This window comes from Dasypus novemcinctus, chromosome 4, assembly GCF_030445035.2.
Source record: "Dasypus novemcinctus isolate mDasNov1 chromosome 4, mDasNov1.1.hap2, whole genome shotgun sequence".
In the NCBI taxonomy this organism is placed as follows: Eukaryota; Metazoa; Chordata; class Mammalia; order Cingulata; family Dasypodidae; genus Dasypus; species Dasypus novemcinctus.
The window spans coordinates 57699506-57720585 of NC_080676.1; the positions used below are offsets into that span (position 1 = coordinate 57699506).

Below are 21080 nucleotides of genomic sequence, written 5' to 3' on the forward strand. Positions count from 1 at the left end.
TCACAAGTAGCTGAGTCCCTACTTTCGATTCTTTGAGATATATATCCAAGAGTGGAATTATTGGGTCATACATAGAAAATCTGAAGCAGAAACAATCCACATTAACTTACAATAAAAAGTATACTTCGACTTAAAATTTTTTTCCTTTTTAAATTTTATTGTGGTAACATATATATATATATATATATATAACATAAAATGTACCAGGGAAGCCATTTTTAGGTGTACAATTTATACATAATCTTACTAATATGAAATATTTTTTAAAATTTTTATTTTTTTATTAGAGAAGTTGTGAGCTTACAATCATGGATAATGTGCAGAATTCCCATATATCACCAGTCATATTAGTTATACTCACTATAATGTGCTACCATCAACTTTATCCATTTTCACACTTTTACAGTCAAGATAATTGAAAATTCTACATACATTAAGCATTAGTACCCCTTCTCAGTCCTCATCCTAACTCCTAGTAACCTATAGCCTAGGTTTTAATTTCATGTGTTCATTATTAGTATTTAGTTCATATTAGTGAGACTTTACAATATTTGTCCTTTTGTGTCTGGCTTATTTCACATAGTATAATGTCTTAAAGGTTCATCCATATTATCATATGTGTCCCAATTTCATTTCTTCTTACAGCAGCATAGTATTCCATCATATGTATACACCACATTTCATTTATCCATTCATTAGTTAATGGACACTTGGGTTGTTTCCATCTTTTACAAATTGTGAATAATGCCTTATCTATGAACATTGGTGTGAATATGAACTATTTTGAGATAATTTCTTATAGATTTGTGGCCCAAGTGCATGGTTCTCAAATATGAAAGGGTTTTAGGTCAATCATACAATCATTTAGTAAAACTGCTGTTGATCAGACCCAGAGAAAAGCAGGAAGACACTTTCTCTTTCTGGTTTAACTGGCTATTTCTTTGATGGATTTTAATCTGATTCCCTTTTGTCAGATTCTTCCTCCTCAAACTCGACTAAAGGAGCATGTCTGTTGGCCTGAGAACCTTCTTTGTAGAAGACTTTCTTTATCTTGCCATCCTTTGGAGCCTTTATGGTATGCTGCAGAGACACAAGACATGACAAACACTGGTTACAATATTAAGGAGGACTGAGTGCATACCATGTTAAAAAAAATAGGTGAAAAGTGGAAAAAGTAGCCAACTGTTTGAACGTTTTATAGTCTAGCAGTGCCTCCCAACCATTTTGTTTTTTAGAGAAGCTGTAAGCTTATGAAACAATCATGCATAATATGCAGAATTCCCATATATCACCTCTCCACCAACAACAAACACTGTTGTGGAACATTTGATACAGATAATGAAAGAACATGATCAGACTATTACCACTGAGTATGGTCCATAGCATAAACTTTGTATATATTTTCCATATGCCTCCTATTATTAACACTATGCATTATAGTTGTACATTTATTATAGTTCATGAGAGAATACTCCGTATTTGTACTGTTAGTCACAGTCCATCTTCCACCACATGGTTCATTGTGTTATACAGTCCCATGCCTTGTGCGTTTTATCCAAAGTGCACTTACTGGCTTTCGCTTTCATCACAGATTTGTGCTGTCATCACCCCAGTAAACCTTTGAACATTTTCCTTAGTTCAAAAGAAAAAATCCCATACCCCCAATGACTGACCCTTAGTACCTCTGTAGTACCTTTGTTGACAGTGATGCAAGTATATTACAATATTGCTGTTAACTACAGTCCATAAGTTACATTCATTGTATTTTTCCCATGCATCATTATATTCTTACCACCACTAACAGTGACATACATTTGTTCTAGCTCATAGATGAACATTCTTGTATTTATTAGTAACCACAATCCTCCCCCTCCTCCAGGTTCACCATGGTACTCAATCCCTAGATTATTTTCTACCTTTTCTTCAGTTGACATTTACACCTCGAAACTACTCCTTTTAGCCACAATCCCATTTATAAACTAGCCGTGTTACTTATATTCACTATAATGGGCTACCATCAACTCTATCCATTTCCACATTTTACAGTCAAGCTAATTGAAAATTCTACATACACTAGGCAGCAGTACACCTTCTTCAATTCTCTTCTGATGTCCTAGTAACCTATATTTTAGGTTTTAACTCCATGTGTTTATTCTTCATACTTAGTTCTCATTAGTGAGACCACGTAACATTTGTCCTTTTGAGTCTGGCTTATTTCACTTAGCATAATGTCCTCAACTTTCATCCAAGTTATTATATACATCCCAATTTTATTTCTGCTTACAGCAGCACAGTATTCTACCATATGTTTATACCACATTTTGTTTATCCATTCATTGGTTGATTAACACGTGGGTTGTTTTCATCTTTTGGCAATTGTGAATAATTCCACTATGAACGTCAGTGTGCAAATGTCTGTTTGTGTCTCTGTTTTCAGTTCTTCTGAATGTATTTCTAGTAAGAGGGGTTGCTGAATCCTATGGCAGTTCTATATTTAGCTTCCTGAGGAACTGCCAAACTGTCTTCCTCAGAGACTGCACCATTTTACATTCCCACCAACAATGAAGCAGAGGTCCTATTTTTCCACATCCTCTCCAGAAGTGAGAGGTGATGTTTTCTGTTTTTCAAATAATAATCATTCTATGAGGTGTGAGATATCTCATCGTAGTTTCGATTTGCATTTTCCCTAATAGCTAGTGATATTGGACATTTCTTCATGTGCTTTTTGGTGATTTGTATTTCCTCTTTGGAGAAATGTCTACTTAAGACTTTTGCCCTTTTTTCACTTGGATTGCTTACACTTTTATTGTTGTGTTGTATGATCCCTTTATGTAGCATGGAAATCAAATCCTTATCAGATATGTGCTTTCCAAATATTTTCTTCCATTGAGTAGGCTGCCTTTTCACGTTTTTGACAAAGTCCTTTGAAGCATAAGCACAAAAGTGTTTATGTTTGAGGAGGTCCCATTTATCCATTTTTTCCTTTTGTTGCTCATGCTTCCAGGATAAGGTTTAAGAAATCACCACCTACCACCAGGTCATTAAGATATTTTCTTACATTTTCTTCTAGGAGTTTTATGGTTTGATCAATTTTGTGTTAAATTTTGTATAAGGTGTAAGGTAGGGATCCTCTTTCTTTCTTTTAAATAGCATATCCAATTCTCCAGCAGCATTTGTTAAATACTGTTCTGCCCCAGCAGGGTGGGTTTGAAAGCCTTGTCAAAAATAAGTTGACTATAGAGGTGAGGGTCTGTTTCTGAACCATTAATTCAGTTTCATTAGTCTATATGTCTATCTTTATGTCAGTACCTTGCTGTTTTTTACCACTATTCCTAGGTAATATGATTTAAAGTCCAGAAGTGAGAGTCTTCAACTTCATTCTTTCTTTTCAAGGTTTCTGGGTATTCGGGGCCTCTTACCCTTCCAAATAAATTTCATAATTGGGTTTTCCATTTCTTTAAAAAAGGCTTTGGAATTTTTTTTAGGATTGCATTGAATCTGTATATCAGTTTGGATAGAATTGATGTCTTAAAAATATTGTCTTCCTATCCATGAACATGGAATGTTCTTCCATTTATTTAGGTCTTCTTTGATTTCTTTTAGCAATGCATTGTAGTATTCTGAATACAAGTCCCTTAAGTTCTTGGTTCCCTGAGATCTTGCTCAATTTTTTCAATTCTTTTCTTTATCTATTCTTTCTTACATTCACTTTTAGAGGACGGGTCTTCAAGGTCACTGATCTTTTCTTCTGCCTCTTGAAATCTGCTGTTCCATGCCTCCAGTGTATATTATATATTTAGGAGGTACTTGGGATCAAACTTAGAACCTTGTACATGGGAAGCAGGCACTCAACCACTCAGCTACATTTGCTCCCCTCTGGTGTATTTTAAATTTCATTTACTATGCCTTTCATTCCCTTAAGTTCTGCCATTTTTCTATGAATGCCCTCAAATTGTTTTGTGCTCACCCAGTGTCTTCTTGATGTCCTTAACCTCTTCAGTCATCTCAGTGATTTATTAAGGAGATTTGTTGGAACATCTATGATGAGTTGTGTCAATTCCATTATGTCATCTGGAGGCTGAGCTTATTCCTTTGATTGGCCATATCTTCCTGTTTCTTGGTATAGATTATAATTTTTTGTTGGTGTTTGGCATCTGATTTACTAAATGTATTTATTCTCTTGCAGTTTCTTTCTTTAGGGCTTTCTATTTAATTGGCCTTGTGCTACAGCCCCTCTTTGATACTTGATTCAACTTAAATTGGAACTTTATAGTGGCTTTGGTTTAGACAATCTGAACTTTTTTCAGCTCTTTTTCATCTGTTTCTCACCCTTTCTCCCTTGCTTGTTGTGGAACTGGAGCCAAGAATGTAGTTGGTACTGTAAGCTATGGATGCTGAAGATGCCTGCATTGCCCCTAGAACTGATGAAACTTCTCCAACCTTTCTTTCCTGCCAGGGATAGGGACGGAAACCCATCTGTGTGCAGAAATTCAAGGCATGCAGGCTAAGACCATCTGTAGTTGCCCAGAAAGACTAATAAAGCTTCACACTCTTCCTCCCCTGCCCCAGGCAGGGATGGAGCTGCAGGTATGGGCAGTAAACTAAGTTGTGTGAGTAAAAACTGACTGCAGTTGCCCAGGTAGACTGAAGAAGCACCCGCCCCCTCCTCCACAGCCAGGGGCAGGAATGGAGCCCTTGGTGTGCCCACAATTTAGTCCGTGCAAGCTGAAAGTGACTCCAGGTGCCCAGAGAGGCTTAGGGCAAACTATTCCTCCTCTTACTCTGTCAGGGGCAGGGACAGAGCAAAAAATGTGTCCAACAATCTGGTCAAGTGGGCTAAAAACAGCTACAGTTGCCCTGAGAGCGTTAGGGAGCACTGTTCCTTTTGCCCTGTTGGAGGTGGAGATGGATTCACAGTAGTGTTCATCACTCTAGTCTGTATGGTCCAAAAGCACCTGCAGTTGTCCAGAGTGGTTGAGGAAACACCGCCCCCATCATACCCTATTGTGGGCAGAAATGTAGCCAGATTTGCCAACCAATTCAGTTCATGTGGGCCAAAAGTGCCTGCAGTTCTCTGGAGAGGCTGGTGCAGAGCCCCCAGCTTTCTCCCTGCTGGAGGTAGGGCTGGAGCCGAGGCAAGGTCTGCAATGCCCTGGATGGAAACAATGTGGTCCCTACTTTCCCTGTGATTTTCAATCAGCCCTGCTTCTCCTCATGTGCGGGTGCAGTTAAAATCCTCTTTCCAATTTGGACAGGCTCAAACTTCACCTGTTCTTAAGATTAGCCTTTAGCCAGCCAAATTTATTAATTAGTAGCTGAAATTGGTGACCGACCGTTTATTCTTCCCCTGATTTTGGGAAATGGGGCTTCCAACTCCAATCTGGGAATAGCTCCCAAGGTAGTTTGAGCTGCCAGTGTGGGATGGGCACTGGCCTCCACAGCGTGAAATGCTGCTCTCATGAATCTTCACTGCAGATGTGCAGTCTCCTCTTTCCGTTCTTCCAAGGATGTTCTAGGATGCTCTTCTGGTCTCCAGGGCCCACCAAACAGATAACTCTAGCTGGTTACTAAGTGCAATGTAGGACGAGCTGGAGTTCCTTACTTGGCTGCCATCTTGCCCTGTCTCCTTTTCTTTTTTAAAAAGATTTATTTATTTATTTCTACCCCCTCCACCAGTTGTCTGTTCTCTGTGTCCATTCACTGCGTGTTCTTCTGTGACCGCTTCTATCCTTATCAGCGGCACCGGGAATCTGTGTTTCTTTTTGTTGTGTAAGCTCTCCGTGTGTGTGGTGCCATTCCTGGGCAGGCTGCACTTTTCTTTCGCGCTGGGTGGCTCTCCTTATGGGGCGCACTCCTTGTGCGTGGGACTCCCCTATGCAGGGGACCCCCTGCGTGGCAGGGCACACTCCTTGTGTGCATCAGCGCTGCGCATGGGCCAGCTCCACACGGGTCAAGGAGGCCTGGGGTTTGAACCGCAGACCTCCCATGTGGTAGGTGGATGCCCTAACCACAGGACCAAGTCCGCTTCTCCTTTTTTTTTTAAAGTCACAACACAGAGGAAATGATAACATTTTTATGGCATGCTTGGGGGCTGACAGGAAGCAATACCTTGACCCTCCTGTAACCCATTCCTGGCACAGCGAATGGGAAGCTCCGGTCTAGTTAGGTAGTTCTCAATTCCAGCTTTAAATTAGAATCTTACCTGGGAGCTTTTTAAAAATACGGATCCCTTAGGCCTCATTCCCAGAGATTCCAATTCAACTGGTCTGGGAAGTAATTTTTTTTTTTTTTTGGTAAGGTCCTGGGGGCTGAGGATTGAACCCAGGACCTCAAATGTGGGAAGCTGGTGCTCAACCACTGAGCTACATTGGCCTCCCTAAGTTGTTTTTTTAAATTTGTTTTGCTTATTGTTTGTTTTTGTTTCTTCAGGAGGCACCAGAAACTGAACCCGGGACTTCCCGTGTGGAAGGCGGAAGCTCAACAGCTTGACCACACCCACTCCTGGAAGTAATTTTTAAAAGCTCCCCAAAGGAATTGTAATACAAAGCCAGGACTCAGAACCATGGGTCTATATATTCCAACCAACTAAAATTTAACCAGGTAATTTAATTTGATGAGTTTTCACTTTGATACTGATGCTTGGCATCCTAAATTTAGCTCTAGACAATAGCAATAATTAACATTCGGTTGGGTTACTGCCTGATTCCAAGCTACTGGTAATTTCATTAATTTCAGAATCAGAAATGACAAGCAACTTCACAAAATTAGAATGAAAATTTATTTAAGAGAAGGATGGTTTAGTTTTGTTTTCTTACATTAATGCTTTATCAATCTATGATTCTTAATATTTAAAATGATATTATAAAATAAGGCTAAGGAACAATTAAGTCTGATAGCTCCTTAAATTTACTTGGAAACTGAACTCATATCTTTACTTACCTCCATTTTCATAGCAATCAGAACCATTAAAGAATCTCCAGCTTTTACTTTGTCTCCAGCTTTGACAAACACCTAGAAATTTAGATTGACACATTAATATTTAAAACACATACATCCTTACGTGGCCACAGAGCAGGTAGGTAAATGTGCTCAGAGGTACAAGTGCATGCGGCTGTGTTGTATGCCAAAGTCAAAAGTACATGTGCAAACTGGACACCTATAGCTAAGTCTGGCATTGCTGGCATTGCTGTCATAGCCCAGTGCTGTTCAGTACCCCCATCTCTACCTCCAAAACCACCTAGTTTTGCTGTCATCAGATGAATAGGTTTCATATATCTTGGAATCCTTTTGTGTTTTTCATGAATGTACAACAAAACACATCAACCAACTTTGAAGAACTAATCTAGCTAAAGGTCTTCACCCACAGGTGAGGTAAAGGTCTTGACAGATTTTCTATTTTTTTTGTGTTGTTTAGGACAGTGTTTCAACTATTCAGGGCCCTGCATAATAAATATGTACACAATCTTCAAGGGAGAGAATTAAACTCATTAGTAGCTCCAGAAAAATGTCTCTATTTCCCTTCTATGTATATAAATGAATATATACATCCCATGTGGCCTCACTTTCTTCCTGCTTAAACAGGTTTGCCAAGGAGTTTTTGGAAACATCACATAGTGGGGCTAGGTTCTAAAGTTAGTGTATAGAACCCAAATTGTGAAGTCAGAAACACCCTTGAAAATCCTGTAAATCACCCAAAGCTGGGAGATGCTAAAGCAGAGCCAGATGAAATCAATGGCTTGGGTTCAGGAGCCCAGGTATGGGAAAAATATACCTCTTTAAGCGTAACACTTAACGCCTCACACAGAGATGCCCCCACACTATGAGAGGCCTGTGGGAACTGACACCAATGAGCTAAAAGCAGATCCAGGGCTCCTATCTCATACCGGCTCTGGGAAACACTTGCAGAGGGAAACAGTGAGTGGGCATAAAATTGCCCAAACTATTTGAAGAGTCATTTTCTTTTTCTTTGTTTTTTGGTACCAAGAATTTAAAGTTGAATTTTTATAACAAATGCATTTGAGGGGACTCCGTTGTATTGAGGAATATAAAAAGGGGCTACTTATCTACCACCATTTGAAGGTATGCCAGCATAAATCTCAACTCTGAACATATACTTCATTCCACACAAAATCAGATTGTTCTTGACCAATACTGGTCTTTAAAATTTTACCTTAACCCAGATGCAATTATAAACAGGGAAGAAAATGCCATTATTTCATGATAAAATTGTTTGCTGTTAAATTTAACATTAAAAAACAAGGCCTTGTAGATAATGCTGAGTGAATGTTACATTTTAATCATAAAAAAAGCCAACTTGGATTATTTGTCATTTTGATGAACATTCCCATCTTCAAAAACAGCAGTCTTATCATCAATTAGGTAAATGTGTATTTTCAATGAAAATAGTAAAAAAGAACTTGAATCTATAACAGATCCTCTTGTTTTCTCAAATTGGATGCTTTCCAAGATGGAAAAGGATATATATGAAAAAATTCAACAAGGCATATGTTAAGTCTTACTGGGCCTCATTCTACATAGGTCATGTGTAATTTATTACCTTTTCAACAGTTCCAGTCATAGGAGCTATGGCACCTCCTTGATTTGCTGCAGAGCTCACTGAAGACAAGTATTTGGGTACTGGAATGCCAATCTGAATACTTCTGTCCTAAAAGTAGAAAACAAACTTACAATGGAACTAAGACCTTATCACTGTATTCTTACTATTATACTCAAGGTAATGATTGTTTTCAAACTGTTAAATATTAGTTATCTTTAATATTAAGGTTCTAATTCAACTTTGTGACCCTGAACAAATTATTAAGCCCCTCTCAGTTTTAGTTTACCATTGTAAAGGAGCATGCCTCCCACAGGCTTACCTACAAGCTCTGTGGACATGCAAGAACCTCTGTGTTTTTAAATATAAATGTATCACTCTAAATTTCTAGGTGTTTGTCAAAATGTATAGGAGTGTAGGGAGCCAGCTGGAAGCCACCATTAGTGGTATCCTCGCTATCATGATAACAATAAGAATACTGTAGCTATCATTTATCTAGTGCTTTGTTTATGCCAGGAATTAGTCTTAACCTTTATAAATCTTCTGCCAGGTAATCATCACAACAATCCTATGAGGTAGGTACTGCTATTATTCCTGTTTACAGACAGGGGAACTGAAGTACAGAGGGTTTAACTTGCCCAAGGTCACAAAGCTGATTAGCAGCAGGGCCTGAATTTGAACCAAAGCAGCTCCATTCCACAACCCATGCTCTTTGCCATCCCCCTATAACTGCCTCTACCATCATACTGCTATAGCATAACAGACTACCCAAAGGAAGTCCTTGTAAAGGTGGATTATCCTGGACTTCACATACAGTAGTTCAATGATTGAAATACCTAAGGCATCTCACCACAAGGCAGTCTGATCTGTAAGATGGTTTCTAAATGTGAGAAGACTCCAAAGAGGTCACAGTATATTTTGCATACATTCTCCTTCTTCTGCCCATACAGAATGCTAAGGACTCACTGGGGAGCAGGCTCCTAACTGAAAACAATGGGTTAGGAAACTAGGTCCTAACCAAACCCATGCAAAGACTGCCTTAGCTATCATCTGACTGCCAAGAGTGCACTACCAACTTCACCTGTCTCCCTTCCTACTGTCCACCTTCCCCACAAGGAACATCCCATCCACAGGCCCCTCTCTCTGTGGTCACCTCCTCTAAGCTCTGAGAGCAGAGCCCCACAGAGCAGGGAGATACTCTCGGACAACGAGGGTATAAGAACATGTTTAAGAATTAAAGCAATGTTAAGTGTGTATCAGTGAAAATTCATGTGAACTAAAGGGATAAATGGAGAGATCAGGAAAGTAGGAACGTTACAAAGAAACAGAGTGGAGAGGGAAAGTGAGGGAGAATGGGCACAGCAGTGGTCATATGAAGCTGGATTCTTCTAATTTCCTTCAGTGGAGTACACCACTGGTCAAGCAATTTTCTCCCAAACCCCAAAATGTCTCTTATAAAAAAGAAACTATTACCATGGAAAATAGGTAAATAGTGTTTTCCAGGATAATAAGCTTAGCTTTACTAGCAACTCCATTAACAGAACATTTCAGGTAAGTGCAGTCTCCTTCACTATAAAGAGTACCAAGGACTTGGAAAGTTTTATCTTCAATCTGAAAAAAGCAGAAAAATAAGACACTTAACACCACAGAGTCAATAAAACAGAATCAATTTTTCACAATTAGTAATTTCAAAAGGTAATATGTAAAATACTTAAAAAACAAAAACCTTCCTCCTAGGATTCCTAAATGATATACTCCAGATAGAAACTTTAATAAGATAACTGAAAGAAAAAAATCTAGTTAAAGGACATATCCATAGCACTGAAATGCTACAGATTAAGAATATAAAGACTAGGAATACAAATATGAAGTAAAAATACAAATGAAATAAAGCAAAATTATTAAAACTTGGTCAAGCATATCACATACTAGTACTAATTTCTGGGTACCTGAAGTCAAAATTTAATTTTCTTGTGCCAAAGTCAGTATTGAAAAAGCCAGAACCACATAATTAGATGGTATTTATTTCACCAACATATAGATCTGACTTATTGGAGATTGTCCACAATTTTCTCACTCTAAAAATGAAAGAATGCCAAAGGAGCGTTTTCACACTTAACCTGTCAAGTAAGCTGACAAAAGGACATGGAAACCTCCATTTTAAGAATTTCTCACATATATTCAAGAAAAAAGTTCCCTTACACATAAAAAATCGATTTAAATCTTCTCCCACCCCCTCTTTTTTTCTTTTCAATTCCCATGATATTAGTGTCTAAGTCCTGTGGCCTTTCTTTTCAAATATTATTCTGTAGACTAGAGTGAAATAGATCACACTGGAATATTTACACATTGGTTCATACCTATTCTAAGTTAAATATTTCACTCTTCTTTTTAAGTATTACAACAGCCATCTGAATGTTTCTCAGGACATAAAGGTTAGATGCACATTCTAAATTTGTGAATGCAGCTCCATGAGTAGATAAGAAAAAATCTGAAATTTACTTTGCTATTTATCAAGGGATAGAAGGGGTCCCCAAACGAGAGGCATCAAATTTGAATTACAGCTCTCACTTACGACACAGTGGGGTAACTGTCCATATTTTCTGAGTCTCAGAGAAAGAGCCAATGGTATTAGAGGGTTGGGAGGTCTAAAGTATATCACTGATAAACCCATTTTACAGGATTTGGAAACTCAGCTCATATAAAAAATGATATATGCTATTTCCTGAATTAGTACTTTACTAGAGGAATTTGGTTAAGTTTTCACATTTTTAAAAACCTTTTTACCAGTTCATTTTACTGATAGAGTGGACTTCCGTTAATTGAGGGTTATCAAAATTTTAGACCAGAGATTTTTCAAAGTGTGATGTGCATATCTCTTGGGGTCTCCAAGATCCTTTCTAGGGGTCCACAGAGTCAAAACTATTTTCATAACCATATTAAGAGTTATTTGCCCCTTTTGCCCATATTGTCTCATGAGTGTATAGAACATGTAATGTTATTGCTCTGATGGCTAATGGAATGCATGCTTATGGAGTTTTATATTTTAAAATTGTCTTAATTTTCTAATACGGCAAATGTTCATTGATAAACAAAAGCTCTTCAGAGACATCAATAAGTTTAACAAGTGTAAAGGTCCTAAGACCAAAAATTTTGAGAACTGCTGCTTTAGATGTAAATATATGCAAGTATTTTAGGGGCTTGTTAGGTGTCTGATTCAAAGCTATTACTTATTGCCAAGTTTTTATTTGTAAGGGAATCACAGCCAAACTGAGTAAATATTCAGTTAGAAAATGTATAGGGATAATTCATTCCTCCCTGAAATAAAAGCACAAGACAAACTCCTAACTTCAGTTCTACTAGTCAACGGCTTAAGAGAAACCAGAGGGTGGGAAAAAAAGACCCACCCAGCATGGGAAAGGTCAGATTTAGCTCTGAACAAAAGCAACAGGGCTTACCTGCATGCTGTATGATCCATTGTGGTTATATGTTACAGCTATGGCTACATCTGCACATACAAAAAAGGGGGAAATGAAGAAAAAAATAGAAGATATTTATTCAGTAACAGATTTCAAAAATATCACTTTCAACCTCAAGATAACCAGCTGTTCATGGAGAATGGCTCTCTGGCAATAATCTTTTTTATTTCAGTCAAGGTGAATTTAAAACTTTTCTTTTTTAAAAGTAGAATTTTAGATCTTTAAGGTTGCAGACCATTTTAGATATTTTTCCCTCAACAGGAAAGGCTGCAGTGTATTAGTAGAAAAGGGAAAGGGGAGTAGATGTGGCTCAAGCAGTTGAGTACCTGCTCCCCACACAGGAGGTCCCAGGTTTGGTTCCTGATGCCTCCTCCCCAAAAAGCAACAAACAAGCAAAAACAAAAGGAAAAGAAAAACAACTTATGGGAGCCAATATGGCTTAGAAGTTGACCACCACCTTCCCACATACAGGTTCTGGATTTAATCCCTGCTACCTAAAAAAAAAAAAAAGTGGGGGCAGCAGGGAAGAAATTCTGGTTTCAGATGCAAATCTGCCTTGGGTGACACTATCACCCCTGTGATCTTGACCAAGACACTTAAACTCCTTGGCTTAGTTTGCCACGGGGCTGCCAATGCGAAGTACCAGAAATGGGGTGGCTTTTATAGTGGGAATTTTTTACTTAGGAAAAAAGATTACAGTTTTGAGGCTGTGAAACATCCAAACTAATCCATCAGCAGAGATGCCTTCTCACCCAAGTGATCACCTGGTGATCCTAGGGTCCTGCCATGTGGCAAAGCAAGATGGCTGCTCATCTCTGCCGAGTTCCGAGCCTTCCCTTCCAGAAATCTACCATCTCCAGGATCTCAGCTGTTGACAACCAGGCATAGGGCTTGTCTTTTTCTGGACCTCCTCTCTCAAACTTGGCTGCTCTGCCTTCTTTTTGAGTTCAGCTGTGGACTGTGAGGCATATGGCTTGTCAATTCAGCCTTGAGTTGCTCCATGTTGAACCTCTTGGAAGCTTCATGCTTAAGTTTTGGCTGCTATTGATTTTTGAGTCCTCTCTTAAATGGCAGGATCAAAAATGGCAGAATCCCTTTTCCTGTGTGTTAGTTTATATAAGACCCAGCAAGAGGGCAGAAATTCGACCTAAGTCATGCTTCACTGATAAAGTGCAATCAAAAAGGTATCACAACTACAGGAATGGATTAGTTCAAAACATAGTCTTTCACTTTTTGGGATTCATAAAAGAACTTCAAACTGTCACACTCCCTGAGCCTTAATTTTCTGAGCCATTTAATGGGTATGAGAATATAATGATTCAATAAAATGTGAAAGATATCACTCATGTTATCCCCAGTGAATACAAAATTAGTTTAAAACTATCCTAGGAGGTAGAAATCAGAAGTATTGTGGGGTAGAATACATAGGCCAAGTCATTTCATTTACCTCTGATACTTCTACCATCATTTTGATGATTCTAGCTCAAATCTGCTTTTGGCCCTGCCCTTCCTTCCCCAGAAGTCCAAGTGGTCATACCCAGGTGGACACTCCACTGGTACCTTAAAATGTACATGGTGGGCCCAACAAGTCATCGCCCCTTCTACTTGTTTCCCCTCCTGACTGGTGAGCTCCATTCTGGGCACCACAGTTCTCCTAGTCATCCAGGTTTAAAACCTGTCATTCTTGCCTAATCCTTCTCCTTTGCTTTCCACATTCCTTAGTCACCAAACAGGTGCCAAAATTTCCCCCAGTACCTATCCTTTGCACTCCTTCCTTTCTATTCCCATTACTCTACCCTGCCTGAGGCCTGGCTGACTGATGAGGTCCTTCCAGGCCTTCCTGCTTCCAGTTTCAACCCCTCCAGCTGATGTCCCCACCACACTCAAAATACTTGGCCTGGTATTGATGGTCCCACTCTCCACTATCTCTTCATCCATCTTTCTAACATACACATTTCTCCTTTGACAAATGGTAAATTCCTTGACAGAAGAAACAGGGTCCAAGAGATCTTTTTATCTCTTCTCCATGCCACTCAGCACATCTAGTTTTTCAAAAATTTGCACCAATGTGTCCCCACAAGAATAATATTTTTTTCTGAATTTTCAATTCAAGCTCACACCCCCCCCCCCAAAATCTTTGGGTCCATGGACCCCTGGTTAAGAACCCCAGGGTTAGATTGACCTTACCCTTTGTATATGGCCATTTCTAACTAAAAATCTGCCATGGTGACTATTCGACACATCTTACTTTCATATATGGTCATTTCTAATTAAGACCTGCTATCATGATGATTATTCCAGATGGACCTTACTCTTGTATATGAATATTTCTACTGAAATGTTAACCACTCCACCCTCCCATCTGAAATCCATAAGAAAAATCTTTTTTTTTTTTTAAGATTTATTTAATTTCCCCCCTCCCCCGGTTGTCTGTTCTCTGTGTCTATTTGCTGCCGTCTTGTTTCTTTGTCCGCTTCTGTTGTTCTGTTGTCGTCAGCGGCACGGGAAGTGTGAGCGGCGCCATTCCTGGGCAGGCTGCACTTTCTTTCGTGCTGGGTGGCTCTCCTTACGGGGCGCACTCTTTGCGCGTGGGGCTCCCCTACGCGGGGGACACCCCTGCGTGGCAGGGAACACCTCGTGTGCATCAGCACTGCGTGTGGGCCGGCTCCACACGGGTCAAGGAGGTCCGGGGTTTGAACCGTGGACCTCCCATGTGGTAGACGGACGCCCTAACCACTGGGCCAAGTCCGTTTCCCAAGAAAAATCTTATAGTTGACCCTCTTCTGTACCCCCTAGCCCCAGAGGCTATGTCTCTGATAATGATTATTTTGTGATTATAATAACCTTGTGACTCACCTCTGTTTTTTACTCCCCCATCCTGTTCAGCCCCTTAATGATTATTAATGAAGGAACCTGAGCCAGCCTAGCCCCAATTAGTATTAGCATAAACCGCTAAGCCTGGATATAATAAAACTACCAGGATTACTGCAGTTCTGAGAGGCAGTTTTGGGGCCCTCACTGTCCTCTTTTGTTATGCACCAAGTGAGTAAACTCTCTTTAAAAAGCCCAATGTCGAAGGAATTGGTCATTAATGAAGTGCACTGGGTAAGAACCCACTTTTGCTTGGTACCAACACTGGAGCAGTTTTAGTTCAACTTATAAAGCATGAAAAATATTTATATATTATGTGATATAGTATAGGAAACAGAGAAGGCAGCTGGCTGGTCTGAACACAGCCATGAGTCCCTGTGAGGAGACCCGGAGGGAAGGCAGCTGAGAACACAGTCATAATCCTTACAGCTGAAAAGTCCACCAAGAGCCTGGTCATGAGGTCCCATTTGAAACTCCTGGGCTCAAAGGCAGCCCCGGATAACTCCAGACAGAAAGCCCTCCACTTTGGTTCCCTGAACGCTGAAAGGTGAGGACAGAAGGGCAATCAATTATGGCTGCAATCCCTCCATAATATTCATGTGGCCTGTGCAAGTATTGGCCTGTGTGTGTATTCAAACTTATCTAATTCTGTATCCAAGTCTGCCTAGTTTCCAGAAAGCCAATTAAGTGATGTAGACTCTACAGGCTTTGTATATTCAGAAAAGATGTAGACTGAATGTGTAGTCGAGCTTGCATTCAGATGGAATGTGGGAGGTATGTTAATTCAAGCTTACCTGGTGTCCAAACAAACCCTAAGACCCTAAGAAACTGAAACCTGATCTAACAAAGAAAGTTCTGCGCCAAAAGCACTGCTTGACTCCCACTCCTAAATCCTCTGTATAAGGACATGGAAATCTTGCTCTGAGCTCAGATTTTTGGACAGAAGTCTGCTGGGCCTTGCCAGTGGTAATAAATCTTCCTTCTGAGAGAATTCTTGCCCCCCGGCTTTCAATACTGCGAACACTGACTTCTCTCTGCTGCCACAACATCTCTGGAGGCTCATTCAGAGTCGCTGCAAAGGCCAGAGATGGCAACAGTGGTTGCCCCTCTTGGACGCCTCTGAGGAAGACAGGAGGGCCCAGGCAAACCCCAGCCCAGGGCGCCCCTGTACCCCATTAGTCCAGAAAGAGGCTGTGGACTCCACCAGAGCCCTCCCAGAAGAAACCGGAGACACTGAAGGGTTTGGAAGAGATCTTGAGAATTAAACAAAACAAAATTCTGCTCACTAGATGAGAAAGTCCCCTGGGGGCATAGTATAGGAAACACCTAAATGTAAATATTAGAAAGGGAGCCTGATCAACTCCAGAGAGGACCCTAGTACTCCTGGGAAGTTTGGGGGGAAGCTGTCTTCTCCAGGTCTGAAAAGGGAAAAAAAAAAAAAAAAAAGTGGGCAAGACGCAGAAACACACTTCTGTGGGGCAAGAATAGAGTTCTAATCCGAAGCTCCGTGGCAACCTCATCTGGTAAAGGGCAGTGAAGGCACCCTCTGGGGCTCTTCATCTGAGTCAGGGGTTTATACTGACCTGCTGTTTGGTTCTGGCTAACTGCAAGTTAAAGGTTTGGCGGCAGTGAGAGAGGTTGCATGGGTTAAAGTCCCACTCCCTTGTTGGTATCCCAGTGTTTCCCACTGAGATGCATCCTGAAGAACTGGTCTAAATTTGGAAGATCTTGGTTACAGAAAAATGGATTGGTTTTTGTGATAAAGCTCAGTCTGAATATGAATTGAGTGACTGAGAAGTTTGGCCAGAGATAGGTCTTTAAATTTTAGATTTAATTGCAGTTGAGCTTGTTTTATAAGACAACAAGGGTAGGTAAAGAGTCCTATTAGAGGTTCCCCCTCACTAAATTTGCAATAATTAACAAGCTGTGGCTCAGTTCCCCCTGATATGCATTGAGGAGGGATGGGCCCCACCACCCCATGGCCTATGTGTCTGAGGGCATGGCAATTTCCCAAAAATTGAACAAAGAGACCACCTGGAAACGGGAGTAAAGAGAAAAAAAAAGCTTTACTCCCTGCAGATCAAAGGAACTGAAAGTTGGTAAATTAATGCTTTGAGTTCCCTTAGCTCCAGCCAAAAACCTTAAAAGCAATAAAAATAAAAAATGTGAAATGATGGAAAACTTAAAAACAACCATACCAAAGAAGTAAAAATTATGAGTCAAATTAATGAACTTTATGTTTCTGTCTGTGTGCTGTAACTCTTTCGTGTTTATCCATTTGTTCAATGCCAGTACATCTATTTTCATACCTCCAGCTGGTAATAATAAATTATGTAAAATGGTAGACTTAAGTTAGACTAAGATTCTAGGATGCTGGATCAGTTGACTAAAAAGGTGTGAATAGAAACCAAAATTAAAAAAGCTCATCCGCATCAATTAAAAGAAAAAAAAGTTCCTAGAAATGCTAAAGGTATAGAATTTTCTCTTCTGCTTTAATCTGTGCTTAACTCTGTGTTCGACTTTAAAATCTGCATTTAACTTTGACAGTTTGCTCATGCCTAGAAAATCACGACTTGGAATTCACTTGTTAAAAATTGAATAACAATGAAAGGTAACCTAAGAATAAATCTTTAAATGTAAATACTTGTTTTGTTAGTGAACTTAATGTGTAAATCACAAGCGAAATTTATTTAATTGCTGAAAAAACAGGATCTTCACAAAGTTGTTACTAATAAAATTGTTTTAACTGCTTAGTTAATAAAGGTGCCCAAATTGATTTTAAGTGAAAACTTTCTAGAAACTAAGAGTTAAAATCATTATAGAAATACCTTTGTATATAAGACAGCAGAAAAATAATAACAAATTGTTATGGTGGAGTGGATGTAGACTAGATTTTGGCTGTTGTAATGGTAATCTTAAACTAATTTACCTTTGTTTATGGCTACTTCAAAATCTATCTTGTGCTCCCTATAGTAATGGTAATTATAACTTAAACTTATCTTTAATTATGGTTATTTTATAACTAGCCTCACATAGCCCTTAAACTTCAGCTATTGTGATAGTAATTACAAACCGAGTTTGCCTTTGTTTATGGTTACTGCAAGTCTGGCCCCACCCCTAGCCTCTGCTTATGGTTATTTCTTAACAACTTCTGCCCCTATGGCTCAGGGAAAGCAAATTTAAGACATCCTTGTCTCCTGTTCTACTGGTATTGGTAACCCTGCTTTCTCTCGTGGCTCCAAGTGTGGACTGAGTTGCTGCCTGGTGAAATTCTTGACCCTCGAAGTTAGACGTCCACTCTCCCAGTCCAACGGTCGCTGGAGTCTTGTTAACCTCCAAGGACTGGGAAGTAAAAGTAACCTGCCTTGACTGTCCGAGTTCCTAAAAGTAGCAATTCATGAGAGAAATCAGTTCCCCTGAGGCTTTGATAGCCTCAGTGAATATACATGTAAATAGTGTTGCTCATCCAAAGTCTGCTAAAAGTCAAAGTAAAATATAAACTTCCAAGGCAAAGGAAAATTGTTTTAGAGCATTGGGAACATTATGATTATAAGCCATTAGTTAAGAAACAAAATTCTTGTGTAAAACTGCATGGTCATAGTGCAAATTAGAAAAAGCCTTCTGGAAAATCTTTCAAATGTTGTTTTACAGTTAAACTTTTTTGTAAAAGAATGAAAGTTTTAAGTAAGTTCTGTTTCCATGTCAAACTTTTCATGTCTGCCTATTTGCTCAGTATATATCTTCATACATCGGGATGATATATCAAATTAACAAATAATTCTTTAAAAAGCTCTATTCAAATTGTTAAAAATTAAATATGCAGTTTTATATGTGATGTATTTTCCTAGCACCCAAATTAAGCTAAAAAAAAAAAAAAAGACAAAAAGTCATATAAAAATCTAAACAAAGTAACTATTGAAAAGGGGAAAAGGATTTTCCTGAGCTCTTTAACCTACCCAGCCCTGAGAGCCTTCTCTATGCAAGAACTCTGAGGGAGGGGATAGGTGGAACAGATTAAAACTCTTCTAAGCAGAAGGAATTAAGAATCGGTTTGTATTAAAAAGGGGTTTAGCCCCTGTAAAAAATGGAAAAAACATTCTTTGTATAAACTATAACAGTTTCAATTTATTTAGCTTGGGTGTTATCTCTTTGGTTTCTAAAATACCAAATTAATAAATTAACATTATATATATATTAAGTCTTTAATATGATAAAAATTCTAAGTTCATATCTAACGAAATTAAGTTAAAGAAGTGTGTAGATCTGCCCTCTCTTAAATGCATAAAGTAAAATCCATCAGTTGCTAATTGTAATGTAAGGTAAATTAATCAGTCTATGTAGTTGTGGTTAATTATAAAGAGTTTGTAAAAGCATCTTCTAAACTGAAGTATTTAAATGGTTAGTTCTAAGCCATTAACTAAAAACCTAAATTGATGTTAACGGCAAAAGGTAACTTCATAGCAATAAAACCTGTTTGGAAGTCACCTCAATGTGCATATTCAAGTGGGGGTAATGAAAAGTTACCCTAATTCAACTGGGAATCTTCAGTTTTTATTTTAAAAATAGAAAAAGTAGTTTTTCCTCTACTGCTAAAGTGAAATACTTGCTAATTAACATCTTCATGGTAAAAGTGTAAAAGTAAAAAAGTACTAAAAGTTCATTTAATATGTAACACATTGCTTTGGAAATGTTTAAAAGGTATATATAAATCAAAAGATAAACTTCAGCATTGTCAAACTCTCTTGTACACTCAAACCAGGCCTTCAATACACTGCAGGTTTGCCTCTCTATATGAGTTACTGGCTAAAATATCTACTACATCTCTGTTTGTGGCTCCTGAAGTGGATGGAAACTATGCTGCAGTTTCAAACTCCTGCAGCAGCCAACGATGACTCAGTACAGCCAAATGTACAATGGATATTACCTCCAGACTGGCACTGTTGGATAGTGCCAAAGAGTGCTATGCACCAGGCTAGTGGAATACTGGAACCTACTTTCCCAGCTTCTCTCTAGGGTCAACGGTGCTGTAGCTTCTATGAAAAACATACCAAGTGGAGCAATGATCACCAGAGTACTGTGAGAAAAACTTAAATACAATTGGCATTGTGGCCTGCTCCCATGGAGAGATAACATGTAGAGTACTGCAAACCCGGAACTTGAATCTATTAATTACAGCTCAAAGAGAAACTCATGCATTAAATAGTCCATTAATTAGTATTAAGCACTGTACCTAAATCCTATTCTAAATTTATGTCTGATGATTATGGTGATATTTCTATTAAATCATACGCAGGAAAACACTGACCATGTTCATAGTCTGGGTAAACTTCATTCTCTAAGTCGTTAATAAACATGTCTATAAAATAAAGGAATAGCCACCTTGCCTGAAATCAGTAGAGCCAATGACCCTTTTAATTAAAAAAGCCACCAAATTGGCTTGGGGGCAATCTCTCACAGTCGTCACTCCACACCAGTAAAGGATATGCTTAAAGCCAGGGGCCACAAGTGGCTTACAGGTAGCCAGTTAATTAATAAGAGACTCAATTGCTGGAAATCCTTGAAGTGCAGATAAGGGTATCTCAGACTCTCAGCCCAGCCACCCTACTACTGGTAGAGGGCCCAAAGTCTCTATTCTTACCTTAAAACTCTCACCCAGTTTAGCCAAATGAGTTTTCAAAAACAGCCTAATAAAAACAGTCAAAAAAATTACCAGGAATTACTCAATTAAAGCCAAAGATGTAAAGAACTTTACTCTGTAGTTCTGATCACTCCCACAGCTATTAAAGTTAAAAGAATGTCCAGCTTGGTGCACTAATCCTGAGTGAAGCCAGCTGCCTAAGAAAGTAAGGAAGTGCCAGTTTACCAGAAGCATCTGACGAAATGTACAAATGCCAGTCACTGGACAGCCTGAAATACCTCTTCAAAAAAATCTAAGTAGTGTGTGTCAAAGTCACTTGTTCCCTCGAACTCTAGCCCAAATGCCTTAAAAAAAAAACAACAAAAAACCTTGTCTGTTTTCATCTCCTTTAACTTAACTAAAATACAATACTTCTTCCCATTCTACTGAAAAAAAAAGGATATCGTTTTCTACCAACTTTGGAAAAACGCAGCCTTTGCAGGCACCTGACCTCTTCTACTTCTGTGATCCAGTGTTCCCTTGTAAAACCATATACTCA

General features: G+C 39.0%; 1 protein-coding gene across 1 annotated transcript in view; it reads right to left on the minus strand.

Moving 5' to 3' along the window:
- Positions 1-269: 269 nt before the first annotated feature.
- Positions 270-21080, minus strand: part of MCCC1 (methylcrotonyl-CoA carboxylase subunit 1) — an 82345-nt gene continuing 61534 nt past the window's right edge. Inside the window, exons 15-19 of the mRNA XM_004464620.3 lie at positions 12013-12062; positions 10028-10165; positions 8558-8665; positions 6940-7011; positions 270-1080 (exon numbers count right to left, since the gene is read on the minus strand). Coding sequence (XP_004464677.2) covers positions 952-1080; positions 6940-7011; positions 8558-8665; positions 10028-10165; positions 12013-12062 — 497 coding nt within the window. The 3' untranslated portion in view covers positions 270-951. The remainder of the gene's footprint in view (positions 1081-6939; positions 7012-8557; positions 8666-10027; positions 10166-12012; positions 12063-21080) is intronic.